The sequence below is a fragment of the Solanum lycopersicum genome, chromosome 2 (assembly GCF_036512215.1).
Source record: "Solanum lycopersicum chromosome 2, SLM_r2.1".
NCBI lineage: Eukaryota > Viridiplantae > Streptophyta > Magnoliopsida > Solanales > Solanaceae > Solanum > Solanum lycopersicum.
Window position 1 is genome coordinate 55,892,743 of NC_090801.1, and position 17,383 is coordinate 55,910,125.

The 17,383-nt window shown below is 33.0% G+C and overlaps 2 protein-coding genes across 4 annotated transcripts; both read right to left on the reverse strand.

Annotated features, from left to right (window-relative positions):
- Positions 1-455: 455 nt before the first annotated feature.
- Positions 456-5,888, reverse strand: LOC101260503 (E3 ubiquitin-protein ligase DIS1). 3 transcript variants are annotated; one of them, XM_004233118.4, is made up of 4 exons: positions 5,507-5,888; positions 4,012-4,244; positions 2,875-3,261; positions 456-1,070 (listed from the first exon to the last, which is right to left on the reverse strand). In XM_004233118.4, exons 2-4 carry the CDS (start codon positions 4,219-4,221, stop codon positions 750-752), a joined length of 918 nt encoding a protein of 305 aa, XP_004233166.1. In that variant the 5' UTR covers positions 4,222-4,244; positions 5,507-5,888; the 3' UTR covers positions 456-749. The 3 variants fall into 3 exon arrangements, with proteins under 3 accessions (XP_004233166.1, XP_010316953.1, XP_004233165.1); XM_010318651.4 differs by having other exon boundaries at positions 4,012-5,043; positions 5,507-5,847; XM_004233117.5 differs by having other exon boundaries at positions 4,012-5,148; positions 5,507-5,841.
- A 9,093-nt stretch (positions 5,889-14,981) lies between these two features.
- Positions 14,982-15,461, reverse strand: LOC138342167 (uncharacterized). Its single transcript, XM_069294371.1, has one exon. The coding sequence runs from the start codon at positions 15,459-15,461 to the stop codon at positions 14,982-14,984; it is 480 nt and encodes a 159-aa protein (XP_069150472.1).
- Positions 15,462-17,383: the final 1,922 nt, after the last annotated feature.

Genomic DNA, 17,383 nt, shown 5'->3' on the forward strand with positions numbered 1-17,383 from the left:
ATTTTAGGGTAACGGAAAAAAGAATTTAGATAGCATAATATAATGCATAAACTATAAAAAGAGTAACACATGTTATTTAATATCTTTAGGATTTTATTAAAAACAAAAATTTATATAAAATTATTTTTAAATTTGTTTTTATATATTATAAGAAAAGGAAAAATGATAAACAGAATATATGTGGCTTGGAGTGAAAAGCCAGAAGTGGTCCAAATCTTTGGCCGGGAAAAAGCAGTTGCAATTTTAGCCAGAAGTTTATGTGGGCCCCTAGATTGGTATTGTCAGCTAAAAATAAATACAAATTGTTTTTGAAAATAAAAAAAAAAGAGTAGAATAATGAATTCAATATTGATCACGTTGAAGTGGATTTGAACCCTATAAGACAAGTGTCTTTAATTAAACTAAAAACAAAACTTTTAAAAATGAACAAACAAGTGCTTTATTTACTTGTCCCCTTTTGGTTAAACTAACTTATTGAATTTCAATAAAGAGAACTTTCATGGATACAGATTTTTTACTGTGACAGTAAGTAATACACAACCTACAGCAAGACACATTCTACAAACTGACGTAGGCCTTCTCACTAATGTATTTTAATCATGGACAAAGCAAAGAGAGGTTGCTTCTTGTTCAAGAAAATACATTGATCAGAAGACTTTTAACTGATTGCTAGATAAATAAAAACCTACTTCTTGGACTAAAACAGTACATCAACTGCTACAACTACAAGTGTACTGCTACAATGGACGTCATTGTTCTTTCCATATCCTACCAGTAACTCTGAGCTTCAGTTCTTTCCGGTCTCCACCAGAAAAGAAGAGCGCCATATTACGCTGAATGATGAGGCCATCAAAACTGTCTCGAACCTTACGGTAACTGTCCCTGATGCTTCGAGGTACCCCTTGCCAAATCAGCTTCCTTCCGTTGCCTCCTACTTCAAGACTGTAGCTAAAGTTCTTTGCTGTTTCATCATCACCCATGAACCGTAAAAATGCAATATAAACTGGTGCCATTCCAAGTTGAAATGCTTCGAAGTGTAAACAGAAGTACTGACCAAAGCAACTGAAAACCTGGAGGAAAATTTTTTATGACGTATTCAGATGTAAACACACAAGGTACAGGACTAAACGTTTAAGCAATGATATCTGCTAAAATCATCTAAAGCCAGTGTGTTAGATTCCACACAGTTACAAGGGAAATGCACAAAATAAGTTGCATCATAACATATAACTAGTTAAGTATAGAACAATCCGACAAGCCTCTGAAGCTCATTCTCTTCGTCATAAATAATCTATTTGCCCCAAAATGACCTGGAGCAATAGGGAAATTCATTGGGCCTTTAGCTGGGTAGCCAAGTGCGGAGAGGATGAGCCAAGTTATATACTTAATAAGTTGCATCATAACATATAACTAGTTAAGCTGACTTCCAATTACTAGTACACTTATTCTACCTACTCACCCTAGAAAGAGACCCCAAAAAGGCATGCAGTGCAAAGATGGAGGTTGCTCAAAGTTTGTCCTGGCTAAGGTTCTCCCCAAAAGAGAAAAAAATCACAAAAAGGTTCCCTAATAAGGTCAAATTACCATGTCCCTTGCTGTAAATATGATGTCAAGTATTTCATCCTCCAGATTCTTAAGGGTCCCCATAACAACAACCATTTTGAAATGGGCAGCCAAATTACAAATCCACTGAGATAAGAGTATTCAGTGATTCGGACTAAATATTTAAGGATTTCCGCTTATACAATCATGCAAATCGTTAACTAAAAGTATAACCATGAAAAAAGAAAAGAACCCACAAAGCTGCATCCCACATCTCCCACATTCTATGTTCTCCAAAATTATGGGCAAGTAATACGCTAAAAGTATAAAAATACCCTGACCATATAATGTGACCCATAAAAACCAAAGAATACTGAAAAATTTTCACCAGATATGACAAACAAGAAAAGTAGAAAACTATTGGTTTGGAAAATTATGGCTTTAAGAATAAGACCACAGAAATACAATATGGTTCCAGCATTGCATTCTTAAACCAGATTAACAACCTTTCTCATTTGCTCTTCCTAAAAATGAGTAAATCATATAACCACTAAGTAATAAGAACTCTGACATAATATATTTTACGAACACTAAGTAAGCATTAACACGAATTAGATAAAAGTCGTTTCATTAGAAATATAATTAGCTCTGTAACTGTAATCCAAAGAAAAAAACTATCAAATGAACATTATCAGTTTCATTGTATTATGAACCAATATGTTCATTCCTGTGCAAACTCTTGGGTACAGCTGTTGGTATTTTTATCATCTCATGGATAAGAGTATATCCTGAGTCATTCTTATACATCTTAGTTTTGAGCACATGAGAAACCAACAACTAATCCTCAATCCAACAAAAACTTATTGCACCTAAAACCTTCAAAGCGCTATCAATACATCAAACTTAGTAGAGACTTCCAAATAGAGCTGAAAGTCTCCTCGTCTTCCAATTTAAAACACTATATAATAAAGACAAGAGGAGTTTGAATTTCTTATTGTTCATTTTATGAACAAACTGAACTTTTAATGAGAAGTAATATCCCCCCCACCCTCTTCCCCCTTGATCATTAGATACAAAAAGTAGGGACGTCAAATAAAACTGTCCAACATCTCAAATGAAAAAACTGTTTTAAAAAAAGACTTAGAGTCAGTCTCAAACTCACAGCCTAAAGTCCAAGTGCCCATCCTTTATAGCAAAGAAATCACAATATTACCATTCTCCAATACACAAATCTAGCACATATCATAAATTTTTGTCAGAGTTGCCTAATTTCTATTAGACTTGGACCACAAACTAATCTGCACTGAATGTAAGCAGAGCAATTATACTTACTGTGAGCATCCATGTAGCATTTTCCACTTCATGGGGTTTTGACTTCACATAGCGATGGTTGAAAGTACTGCCCATGTGCATGTCAACTTTGTGATCATCTTTTAGATGGGCAACTATATATGGTATGTCACCGATGACAGTGCAGTCTGATCCCGCATAGGGACAATTATAGGGTCTGAAGGAGCATTGGGACTCATGCTTTAGCTTGCTGTAGTAAGGAATGATGCCTATGCATCCAAAGTTCTGGTATTTACATGGGAGTTCAAGAGATGCAGCAACCTTCTCCAACGCAAGACATCGGATATTACCAAGTTCATGCCGACATGTTGGACAGCGATTGTGAACCCTAGGTTTGCAACCAGAACACAGTGTGTGACCGTTGGAACACTGCAAAAAGGGCAAAGAGATAGAGAAGAATTAAATACTGCATATGCAAGAACAAGAGGCAGTGATAATAATCCTTCATAACAAATTGAACAGCTATGCCAAAGAACTAAGGATATCACTCCACTAATTGTTAGTAAGTGTAAATCAGTTCTCTTTTCCAGTTTAAATGGTACTATTGAGAATCAAACAATTTTTCTTTGACACTGACTATTTCAAATACGTTCTAAAAATATTTGACAATATAGAACTGATTTTTTATTACTTTTATACAGTTCCAGAATATGTAAAATTTTATTCGGAAATTAATAAATTAACAACAATGGCCCAGTCCCAAACAAGTCGGGTCAGATTGTAGGTTTATCCAAATAAAATTCATTCCAGATAAACATTAGACCAAATAAAATTAAAATATATCAATGTCCAAAAACCAAACCACCCTTGTAATTTACAACCCACCATTCTTATGAAGATGGAGAAGTATTTGTTTCACTAACTTCTTTAAAAGATAAAAGAGATAAATAGGAACATGTAAGTTAACTTCATCCTACACTATTCTAAAAGAAAAAACTGACGAAACTACCATTTTTCCCTCTAACTTTCTTTCACTTTTTCTTTTCCCATTTGTTTACATGAAGATTCAAACATCTGTAACAGCAAGAGGATAAGAGAACATTATCTTTTTGTATGTAACACTAAGCAAAGGCTAGTAAGGATGTCAGCATTTATCAGCAAGAATTCAGATTTTCACACCTGATGGATGGGTGGATACATAGCATTTAAGCATACAGGGCATTCCAACAATTCACGAACACTACTGGAAACAGTCACATTAGGTTTTGCTGTATGTTGAGCAGGCTCATTCATATGTTCACCAATGTCCATGCAGTCTTCGTTTTGTGGAGGATGAATGACCTCAGGTTGACATCGCAAGTCATCAAAATAAGGACTTACAGTTGTCATTGCTCTTGTAATGCTGTTAATCCCTGCATATGCCGAGTATTCCATCAAATATGGTTATATACCTCCATAGTTGATGATAAAATAAGCATGCAGAAGTTGATAAAAAGATATGTCTTAAATTTTCAGTTACACCTCATATGATGCAAAATAACTCAGTTACTTGAGAGTATATTTGATTTCAGCACACAGGATCCAGAATAATGAACTTTCTCTTATATAATTGTGGTGTCTTGGCCATTTATGGGCACCTCGACTAATTCTACTTGATACCTAGTATTCTTTCCGCTAGGACTTGAACATGAGATCTTGTGTCTTAACCCTCTTCATAAACCACTAGGCCACACCCTTAGGTGCCCCAAAATACTGAACTTTAAAAGACACAAAGCTACTTACACACAACAAAATAACAACACGTGATCCATTACAGCTTCATTGATTTGACCATCAAGCTAAACTCCGAGTTACAGAAAGAAAAGGATATTAAAAAATTCTCTTTATCCAGCAACATCCAAAATATTGTTTTTTACCTTTAGTGATGTGATTAACTCTTAGAGCTCATGGTTCCAACTAACAGAACAAGAAAGTGAGAGAGAAATCCCCATTTAAAAGCAAACGCAATCAATTATTTACACCAAAAAAACAACAGAAAACAATATTAAATTAACCAGGTCTACTTATCTTCATCTGCTTAGGTTCAAAATGGTTTCATTTCTGAAAGCACACTTTAGACTTTCCGGCATTCTTATTTTCACATTGATCTCAACCATGCTCGGGAAATCCTCATCAAGTCTTCTTCAGGTAAAAGCCTCGACAAATGAAGCACTAAATTGACGAACTATTTCAGAATATAGATATGCCGAACACAAAACAGATTGAGCAACAATCCCAAGAGGACACATTCGATACAGTAACACGATCGTCTCTTAACTACACAAGATCACAATCAATTAAGCCAGACATTCTTAAATATAACCACCACTAGGTGAAAATATAAAACAAAAACAAATTCAAAATAATAACTGCAAGATATAATTCTCTCACAAACCCACAAATTAATTCTCTAATAAAACACACAACCCTATCAAAATAATAAAAAAGAAACGAACAGTGGATGATGCCATTCGAGACCTAGGTATGAAATTTTTTTCGAAACCCATGCAAATCCAAATTAGTCTAGCTCTAATGCAGCTATCACACCCCCAACGGAAACCAATAGAAACAAAAACACCTTAAATTCGCAAAAAATATACATAGCATTTTGAACAGGGAAATGAAATATGCATACCTAGGTTTTAAGCTGACGCTGATCTAGAATCTCAAAACCCCATTAAAAATAGGTTAAACCCATGAAGAAGAAGCTAGAAGAGTTGCCATTAACATGAATCTTTTTCAAAAATTCAAAAAATGATAGGATTTCAATTTTTAAAATTTAAAACCCAAAGAGAAGAGAGAGAAATCTCGAGAGAATACAAAGGAGAGAAGAAGAAAATTTGGGGAACTGGAAAATTTAAGGGCCCGCCTGCGTTTGCAAGTTAATGTGAGCTTAAGACAAACAGGGTTTAAGTAAATAGGCAGTGGGCGCCAAATGGGGGTTTGGGTTAAGAAGAAGAGAGATACACTACCCTTAGATTCTTGAATTATTTTTGAATAAATATTTATTTGTGTTCGATATTTAAATTAAATTATAGTATTTAAATATTTATTTCTGTTCACGTAATATTCTTGAAATAATATTATTTTGCTTATTTATTAAACATTAAAAAATAAATAAGGAGTTTTGTTTTCTTTTTTGACAAAAAAAAAATAAAGGCGATTTATTGGTGGACACTTTTTTTTTTGGTTTCGTAATAAAAAGAAAACTTTAAATGAACCAAGTAGATGATTTAATAGTTCTCCTATTCTTTCTACACATTAAGCACTGAGAAACTGGACATAAGTACAGCACATTCCTTCTACGAGTTAATTTACGTGCAACTTAATTAATTTAATAGGACATGTGCCACTTACTCAACAACAAGGTTACTGAAAAAAATATTATGTACTCAAGTTGAACTACTAACTGGCCTATTGTTTTTAATCTAGTTGGCACTAGAAAGTCTTTAATCGACGACTTTTTCTGATGGTATTGCTTTTGTATCGGATATGTATATGTCAGCTTTTTTAAAAATAAAATTTACGTGTTTAACAACTATGAAATTAAAAAATTTTGCTATTAAGTCACAATAATTAATTAAAAATTATTTAATAATTACTTAAATTGAACCTCAACAGTGACCGAGGATTAATCCCCTAACTATTACTTTGTGCTTAATTATTTACCATGTAAATTTATAGTGGAGATTAGTAGTACATGTGAGATGCTGATGAGAAAATCCAAGTATTAGAAGCAGGTCTTGTTGATTCGTACAAAGATGAATAAGAAGCAGAAGCACCAAATGAGTGGTATTTTCTTATTGTTGACGTTCGTTCCGCGAAACCAAGGCACGTAAATCTTGTTCTCTGTACCTTTAATCTTTGTTGTTTCAACAAATGTAGCTGGATTGCTTATAAATATTGAATTGTTTCCTAAATCATGCACGGGGACCCAAATCATTCTGGATTCATCAAGCTTACATACTTGCAACCATTGTCCGTTAAACACAGCTAATAACTCTCCTTCATCACTTTCCGTCATGAAACTCTGGCATCGCTTAGTAGAGAGGCGATTTCTGAGGAAACTGGTTGATCCAACGCGGTTGTGGTTGGTTGTTCGTCTTCATCATCCATGTCGTAAATGACCAGATCTCCTTGTTTGCTCAAACTATAGTAATAACGCCCCTTGTAGAATAAGGAGGGATCCCTAGCATATTCTAATATGTTCCATACACTTTCGAATCGTCTTAGAATGCAAAAGTATATCTTGTCACAGACGTCTGTGCATATGCAAAAAACTAGTAGTAATAGAAAACTTTTCCTATTTCAACAAGGAATATAATTGGGAGATTAATTATGGATGATATTTGTGAAGCTGTTATCATATCCTTGCCTTGTTTTTTCACATGGAATGTATACACAGAAGCAAACATTCTACAGCATATTAAATGGTCGTTACGACACTAAAATCATCCCAAAAATGCAATCGAAAGAGATATGCTACTCTGATCACGGATGGGTACTATTACATGACTATATATCCAACAGATATTCTCTTTTGAATATGATTACGATGAATGAGGAGATTCAACTTCCAAAACACTTACCAGACCCAGTGGGGGCTTACAATTGCAAAATTTTAACTTCACCACCATCTGATTCCAATTGTCGAATCATGTTCATTGATGGTTATTCAGAGCGTTGCATCATGTCATGCAATACTAGTGATAATGATCGTTCTGTCAAACATTACTTCAAAATCATGGGCAATTATGATCATCTGTATGTAGCAATCTATATGAATGGAAAGATTTACGGTATTATGGACTGGTCGTTGCTGATGATCATGATATGATGAACAATTCTAGTAGTTGTATGACTATTCGATTCCACAAACTAATACAAGAATCGTCCCCTAGTAAGACATTTTCATCATTCCTAGCGTCTCCTTACTTGACGGAATGCAATGGAGATCTATTACTCGTCTTGGTGTCATTTTTCACTCATAATGAAAATGTCACTGGAATCAGACTTTTCCGAGAGGACCTTTCAACCAAGGCTTGGACAGAGGTGAAAAGATCACCATGCAATTTTTCTAGACAAAATGCGAGCTTTTTTTCTTTTCAAACTGTGGTGCGGATATCAAAGGAAATTGCATCTACGCTTATTCCTTGCAAGATCAGAGCATTACCATGACTTTACCTTGCCATATTTCTGCGACATTTACCACTTCAGAATCTGATGATAGTCTCTGGTTCTCCATTCCTCCCATCACCAACAAGAAGAATTTCATTACTTAATTTCTCATGTATTTCGTTATACCATTATTTGAGAAGAGCTAACTGGAGTACGCCTGGAACGACGAACGAGGAGTATGAGAAGAGAATTTCAAAGGTCAGATCGGGTTGGCTGGTAAAGCTTGTGTTCCAGGTCAATAAACTCAATTCTCTGTGATCTCCCACCGTTCACGACATCTCTTGCTTCCGTTTGACTAAGTTCCTTGAAATTGTTTATGGACAATTGGACATGTGCATTTTTTACTAATAAGTACTATAAAATATTTATTTAAATTAGTGACTAAACTTGCAAGTTTGACAAATGGAATAGTCCAGAAGTCCTAGATGTTATTAAACGCAAGTGCATATGATGCAAGACCTTTCACCTATTAGTATGAAGTAAGGGGTAAATCTCGAGATATATGATTCACAAGTTCCAATTTTTCCTATAAGTTCGCCCCAATCTATTTTCATGTAGTATAAATACTATGAGATTTATGTCACCTATCTGAGTCAATTGGAAATGACAATAAGTAATCTATGCATTTATTATTTAAAACCTTTTCATGTTTGATTGATAAAAAATTTTAAAAGTTATTTTTATATTTATATAGGTAATAAAAAATCAAATTCTTTATTAAAACGTTTTAATTAGCCAATGTAAATTTGTGTATTAAACTCTGCAAATCTAATTTAGGGCTTTCCAAACAGATTTTTAATTGAAAGTATTTCTTTTTTAATTATAGTAACTGGTTAGTCCATGGGTCTAACCCTGATTGGTGTGTATACTGACATCACAATACCCAATGGGCAAATAGTAAAAAACAAAGCAGGGCAAATAATAATAGAGCCGTCAATATGGCTAGGCCCGTTGGATCGGCTTGGCCTAACCCGAGATTTAATAGAGTTGAACTAAATTTTTTGAAGTCCATTTAAGAAAAGGACTTTTTAGCCCGGCCTGAATAAGCCTAACGATTTGAAGGGCTTGAGAAATATCGGTAGGGTCAGCCCGTGGGCCAATAAAATTTAATTAAAAAAATAATGTAATATTAAAATTTAAAATTATAGAGAGACCAAACTCAAAAACAATTAGGTTAATACTTTTACTTCAAAAAAAACTTAATAATTTTTTTCTTTTTTGAAAATGTTAACTTACTTAATAAATATTTTAGGCAAAGGTCTGATGGACCCCTATACTTGTACCAGTTTGTATTATGGACCCTTCTACTTATGTCTTTGTCATCTAGACTCTTACACTAAATAAAACACAATATATCAAACCCCTTCGACCATTGACCATACTTATGTGGTATTAAGATGGCTGAGTTGGCAAAAGAGTGAGGCTAAATGCCTATTAAGGCAAGTGAGCAAGTGAACACCATATTTTAATTTAAAAAAAATATTTCAATTATAAGACAATAAAATAATAAACTTAAAAAGAAAAAAAATCCATTCTTTTTCAACCAACCCATATGCTTTGCCCAAACCTTTTTTTTCCTTCCATCAATGATTTGCTACACCAGACTCCAGAGGCGGCGGGGAGCCTCTAAACTTGGTCTTTTGGTACACCGGAGAGGATGGAGAGAGCATAGGGGGTCTCTAGTGGTTCGCATTGGTCGGCAATGGCGAGGAGCTGGTGCGGCCATTTTTCTGGAGGTTGGAGAAGGAGGAAAGAAAAACGGTGAGTATGTGTGACGAAAATGTAGACTAGTGAGAGAGATCATATTTGTAGTTTCGCCGACAAGAGGAGCGGCAGCAACAACACTTTCTTCGGCAGTTGGGCCACTCCACTGTGAAAATGGATGATGATGCTAGGAAACCCAAACATTTAATTTAAAATAATAAATTAAAATTCAATTTGTCAAAATTGCATCAAATTTTATTTTTCTTTTGTCAAAAAATATATTATTATAAACAGGATAAAAAGATGAAGTGGCAAATCTTATCTGATATGGAGTGTGACATCAGCGCGATTGAGAGTCACAATGTGTTGAAAGGGTTCAACTGATTTAGTTTAGACGGGTTCAGGTGTCCAGATGACAAAGAAGTAAGGAGAAGGGTTCATAATACAAATGCATACAAGCGCAAGGGTCCACCAGACCATTTTGCCAATATTTTATAAAGACAATTTTATTTGTGAATTTAATTAATAAGTAGTAACATTAAAATCATGTAATATTGTTTTGTCAATATTTATGATAATATTTTTAAATTATAATTTATAAATTAAATTAATACCTGTATAAAAAAATATAATTTTTTAAAAAATGGGTTGGCCCGACAAGCCTGTAGCCCACGTACTTATGGGTTGGGCCGACCATTTTCTAGCGCACACAAAAAAATGGGCTAGTCCGATCTGACCCTTAAAATGTCAAAGCCCGAATAAGTTAGTCCGATAGGGGTGGGCTAGCCCATATTGACATCTCTAAATAATAGTAGTAATAATTTTATTTATAACAAAAAACAAAGGGTTAAAAAAAAGAGTGATGTGACAACATATGTACGAATAGATGAAAAAGTCATCCAATGGTTGTGGTGCTTCCGAGGTGGAAATTCCAGAAATAGCTTTCTTTAGGTTGTACTTGTAGATTACTGAGAAACTGAAACTCCAAAAACAGCTGTACTTTACCCTGATTCTCTCATATCTGAATCATGATTAATAGTTTAATTAGAATATAATCATTTAAAAGGCTGTAAATCATGATTAATAAGTTTATTAGAATTAGATTGTGTAGTGACTACAACTACTTATTTGAAAGGCAATTAGTTTTTTTAAAAAAAAAATTCAATCACATTTAGTTCAAATTTGACTTAAATTTTGAACAATTCTCTAAAAAGAAATGAGAGTGGGACTGAGAGAGGCATCTAGGTTTAGAAGAAACGGGAGTGGCACTGAGAGACATCTAGGTTTAGAATAAATGGGAGTGGGACTGAGAGAGGCATCTAGGTTTAGAAGAAACGGGAGTGGGACTGAGAAAGGCATCTAGGTTTAGAAGAAACGAGAGTGGCACTGAGAGGCATCTAGGTTTAGAAGAAACGGGAGTGGGACTGAGAGAGGCATCTAGGTTTAGAAGAAATGGGAGTGGCACTGAGAGAGGCATCTAGGTTTAGAAGAAACAGGAGTGGCACTAAGAGACATCTAGGTTTAGAAGAAACGGGAGTGGGACTGAGAGAGGCATCTAGGTTTAGAAGAAATGGGAGTGGCACTGAGAGAGGCATCTAGGTTTTAAAGGGGCGTTGGCTCTAAATCTAATGGTACTGAAGGAATGAAATTATCACATCTATTGTATGCCCCCGCCCTCGCCCCAATAGGCCAAGATTCTTTAATTTTTTATGGAACTGAAGTAGACCAGATCAGACATCTTAGAGCCATTCTTACCATCTTTAAAGTTGTGTTTAAATTACATGTTAAATGGTCCAAGAGTTTCATGTACCCTGTTAATGATGTACCAAATTAGTTCGTCTTTGGTGGACCAATATTTGGGGGTGCATGAGATTTTGCATTTCTAGTGTAAAATTTTCTGTTTTGATCCAATATCTCCTTTTCTATTTTATTAGCAAAGGAAGAACTCATATGATTAAGATTGCTCAATCTAATGATTGGATAAGGGGCTTTGACTCTCAATCTAATAGTACTGAAGGAATGGAATTATCACATCTATTGTGTCCCCCCAACACACACACCCATGAGCCATGATTCTTTAATTTTTTATGAAGTTGCAGATCAAACCATCTTTAAAGTTGTGTCTGAATTAAATGTTAATTGGTCCAAGAGTTTTCTATACCCTGTTAATGATGTACCAAATTTGTTGTCTTTGTGGACCAATATTTAGGGGTGTAGGAGATTTTGCATTCCTGTGTGAAATTTTCTGTTTTGATCCAACATCTCCTTTTCTATTTTTGTTAGCCATGGAAGAACTTAATCATATGATTAAGATTGCTCAATTTAATGATTGGACAGGAGGCTTTGGCTCACAATCTAATTGTACTGAAAGAATGGAATTATCACATCTATACTATGCCCTCCAACCCCACCCCACCCATGGACCATTCTCTCAATTTAATTTTTTTATCACATCTATACTAACACTCTTGCGTGGGGGCGCTGTATTCATGGTTACAGGTCGTGCACGACGACCATAGAGTCCTGCTGAGTACGCAACTGCCTATTCAAAATCTTTCTTCTATGAGTTGTTAGGGTCCCAAAGACTTGCTCTGTTAATAAATTTTGGGTAGGTCGAGGCCTGCCCCGCCCAAGTATTGTATTCATGGAGACTTGAAGATTAGTATGTTGGCTTGTTAGACATGTTATTGGCCATGTTGATTTTTTTTACTGGTTAGCCCTGTCCCGCCCAAGTATTGTATTCATAGAGGTTTGAAGATTAGTATGTTGGCTTGTTAGACATGTTTTTGGCCATGTTGATTTTGTTTACTTGTTGGCTGAAGTTTGATAGTTAGTTATTTGATGTACATGTTTTAAACTTCTACATAGAGATTGTGATGACTTTGACGGCTTGCATAGCATTTATACATCACTAGACATCATGTTGGACTTGACGGCCCAAAATGACTTGTGTGCTTGTTGAATATTGCTTTATATAACTGTAAAGAGTTATTGTTTTCTTTGTAGAGTTCTTAACAAGGTCTTGCCTATCAAGGGCTTATTTTTAAGTCTAGATATATTTGTTTGTTATCTTGACTTGGTGTGGCTACCATGAGCAATTAACAATTGGTTTAGCAGGGTCGGCCCAAGTCTAATTTTTGACATAAGGTGTTAGTTGTAGTCTAAAAAAGTGTTTTTTGTGTTTTTTGAAATACATCTAAAACTAAAGAAGAGCTGAAAAGTCACAAGTCCCTAATAATGAGTCAATTCAAACACCCACTATAAATTTACATGGTAAATAAATTGCAACCATAAATAAACATGAAGAAACATAATTGTATTGATAAATAGTGTGGTACAATTCTATTCCTTCTTGATTCTTTTCTCATAAGATTTATCTATGATTCGAGGGTCGTAGTGACATATTTTCCGAACTTGAATGATTTGAGCTTGATTTCTATAATTTGAATATTGTTGTGATGTATTTCTCAAACTAGGATAATTTGGACTACTTTATCTTCCATGAAAGGATTTATGGATATTCTTGAAGTATTTGATTATCAAGAAAGACTCACATATTTTGATCTCATCTTTGTGAATATACATTTCATGAATTTGCGAAATTTTCCTGATGTCTTTTCTAGAGAATTTCTAATTGAAATAAAACGCATCTTATAGAATCTCAATTTGAATTGAGAACACTTCATGTAGAATTCCACATATATAATTATTTTTTCTTAATAATAAAAGTATTGAGTAAGACCTAGTAATGATAAATGAGAATGGTGCACTTTAGTAATTGTTAAATATGAAAGAATCGAAAGTAAGAAATACATTTTCAGAATATGTCTAACTTAAAGTTATTATTTCATATGGTCATTCAACTATGAATTCTTTTCTCAAAAAGTTATTCAATTTTGTCTCTAAAAGTCACTCAAACATCACTCAACCATGAATTTTTTTCTAAGAAAGTCACTAAACTATAAAAATTTTTTCTAAAAAAGTCACTCAACTTTGAATTTTAACTCATAAGTCATTCAATTTTAAGTGTTTTACTTAGAAAAACAATCAACTATGAACATTTTACTTACATATTCACTCGACCTATTCAATCAACTTTTTTGATTAAAATTTACTTTGATCAAATTTTTATTCATAAGAAAAAAAATTGAATAAAAAAGTATCCATTTGTACCGCGCCAATTATACTATGCTTAAAGATATCCAATATCACCGTCAATATACTATTAATTTTGTTTTCAAACTGGAACGCTGTTCCTATAAATACGTGTTAAACATGTAGAAAATAATCATAAAACTCATGGAATTTAAAAGTTCTTAAAATAATTAATCCTAACTATTATATTTGGGGGAAAAGGTAAAATAAACAGACCACTATTATATATTGAGTGGATCAAGTCAAGCAAGTGAGTCATCTTTTTACAATTTTAGTTAGAAATAAAAATTTGATGCAAGTAAATTTTAATTTTAAAAAAATAATTATACAAGTTGAGTAATTTTTCAAAAAAAAAAATCATAGTTGAATGACTTTTAAATTAAAAAAATAAAGTTGAGGGATTTTGTAAAAAAAATCACTACTTAAATGAGTTTTGAATTAAAATTCAAAATTGAGTGATTTTTTTAGAAAAGAGTCAATAGTCAATTTTTTAAAAAACGTATTATCAATATATTCTTATCTAATTCACAAGGAAAGAACTTGCATCGACCCCCTTCCCCTCTTCTACCCCGCCTCAAAGAGTAACTAAAACCAATTTAATCACATTTTTATGTTCTAATTGTTCATTATAGAATGTGCTAAAAAAAAATCAAATTTGTACAATACATATATAATTTCGTTGGTTAAATTCACCAAATTGCATTTGTATTGGCCTTTAAATCTGGTAGAATTTTTGCATTATCGCTGTAGTTTTTTTAATCTATGATAGATTGCCTACCATTTTTATTACCTTATTGTTAATATATAAAAAAAAATTTGTATCGCGCATAAAAGCCAAAGATAAAAAAAATGATAAATATATACTCCGGCTATACATACAGAATAACAAAAAGAAAGAAGAATATTAAAAAGGTGCTACAAAAACATTGAAAATGGACCACTGTAAGTTTTTTTTATCTCTTCCCTGCGAGCTTTTTATCTCTTTGCTCGATAGTGACTCGAATTCGTAATAATTAATTATAGGTGAAAAATGTTTACCATTCGAGTAATTTTCGATTTTCGAAGCAGGATAGTTAAGTTCCTTTCTGAGCGAGAACAACGTCATCTACTGGCGTACCCAACGGCGTCGTTTCTTTTCCATTTTCCACCGATTTCTCCTTCCGAAACCTCAAAACGACACAAACAAACACTGAAACGGCAAGCAAAACGACGCCGGTAGCTCCACAAACCAAACTGGAAATCAGCAACACATCCCTCACATGATCTCTACTGTTGTGATGAACTGATATTCCTCCTCTCTCGCCGCCGATCCACGTCACGTTCTCCGCCATCGGCTTAGCTACCGGCGGCTTAGTATCCCGCCGGCCGCCATTACCGCCGAAGAACGACATCATCTCCGGAATTTCATCGTTTGTAGTACTGGAATCTGAGTTTTGATTCTCCGTCGTCGCCAATCCGTGCTCCGCCGGACGAAGCTCTCTGCAATTGGATCGAGACGACGATAATACTACGACGATGAATGTGAGAACAACAACTAGAAAATTTTGCCTCATTATAAAATTTTGAATTGAAAAAAAAAAAAAAAAGTTAAGAGAAGCAGATGAGATATACTGTTGTTGTATGGTGGTGAATTGAGTGTGATATAAATGCAGTGCGGGAGGAAGGTAGCCAGTTTGTCAAGTTCTATAACCCATAAAGAATGCGCGTGATTTCTTGTCGGGTGAGACGCATATATTAAACACTCAAGAAAGGTATATTTCTGTTGGTATTATAATTTATATTAAAGATTTTTTATGCAACTGTAACTACTAGTCTACAACTATGAGTTAATGACGTGTTCGGAACAAGGTGAGTCTCAGGATGAATTTTGGTGTGAGGCCTATTAAAAATGTTTTAGGGTGTAAATTTATATGAAGTAAGTTCTAAAATTTGAGGGTAAGTCTCGAGCATAAAAACATAATTCTTGAGTGTAAAAACGTAGGTCTGGGTATTTTTAATTTATTTTTTGAATCTTTTTTTTGCTTTAAATCATATTTTTTTAATTATTGATTGTAATGATATTTCTCAAATAGTAATTATAACACATTTTTTCTTTATTATTGAGTATTGATACTTATCTAAAATAAAAATCATAATATAATTTCTATATATTATAGGTTATTTATAAAAAAATTTATTTGTAAAATCATTAAAAGGTTTACTTTTGCTTATTTTATTAGTAATAGAACTATAAAATTGAATATATAAGAGACTATGCCCCGTAGATCCATGAAACTTACGCTCCATATCTCAGGACTTGCGTCTCGCCATGTACATACCGTATAACTCTGCCTTTTAAAACTTTGGAACCTTTGAACCATGTACATTTTGACTTCTTTATATGTTTCTATTTTCATATTTTAGATTCTCGTAGTAAAAATTTTGACTCTATCATGAATTATACGTTATCTAAGTAAGCATTTTTATATTGTCAGTTTCAAAATTGAATAAAAAATGGTGTAGTAGATTAATAAGCAACGTAAAACTTTGTCAATTCATGATAAATAATCGTCTTAATTTCTACGTTATTAAATTACTTTAAAGTAATTCACATAAAAGTAAAATTCCTCTGAATTTCTGTGAAAAAATTACCAAAATGGTCCTTGATGCATAGAAATTGTAGTATTTTGGTTATATATATATATATACATATATATATATATTATGAGAAGACAATCATTTTAGTCCTTAACCCTAAAACTAACCCAAAAAAATAAAAAAATCATTAAATTTATCGTGGTTATAACTTTAGCTATAGCAAGTACTAGTATAATTTCGCTAGTTTGGAATTAGACTAAAATTTTAGTTTGTAATATTTAAATATTTATTTGTCATGTTTTCCTCAATTTTAGTTTGTTTTTCTTAGTTTAAATTTCTTTTTAATTCATTTAAAAACAGTATTTTTTTATTTTTTATCTAACTTTTTAATTTTAACACTCTATATAACATATTTAATATTGCAAGAATAAAAATTATTGATACTTTTTACATGTCTTAAGTTTAAGATCATAAGATTCATAAGTTCGTTATTTTTCTTTGCTTAGTCAATATCAAATAAATAAATTAAAACAAAACAGTGAGCATATACAGATTCAAATCGAACCATATAATTAAGTAGGTTTTGACTATAGATTCTAAATATTTTTCACTTTCTTTAAAATTTAACATGAAGTCGGAGTTGAAGATAAAATTGTGTTTGGTTATATCTTTATAAAGAGTATTTAATATAACATTTTAAAGACTGCATCAAAATACAACTTTAAAAATAAAAAATAGCAAAATACATCATAAATTATTTTTCAAATTAAAATACAAATTTTAAGTTGGATTTGAAATCATTTACAAATGATGAAATAAATAATTTTAAAAAATATATTTTTACTGCCAAAAGTATCCTAAGTTTCATATACAAACAATGTCATAAAACATCTTATAT

What these genes read in the sequence shown, in the direction of transcription:
- LOC138342167 (XM_069294371.1), bottom strand. Translation starts at nt 15,461, where the DNA reads ATGAGGCAAAATTTTCTAGTTGTTGTTCTCACATTCATCGTCGTAGTA.
- LOC101260503 (XM_010318651.4), bottom strand. Translation starts at nt 4,266, where the DNA reads ATGGAATACTCGGCATATGCAGGGATTAACAGCATTACAAGAGCAATG. An exon ending in TGTATCCACCCATCCATCAG is followed by an intron (nt 3,262 to 4,011) that starts GTGTGAAAATCT and finishes CCCTTTTTGCAG; the next exon opens with TGTTCCAACGGTCACACACT. An exon ending in ATGCTACATGGATGCTCACA is followed by an intron (nt 1,071 to 2,874) that starts GTAAGTATAATT and finishes ATTTTCCTCCAG; the next exon opens with GTTTTCAGTTGCTTTGGTCA.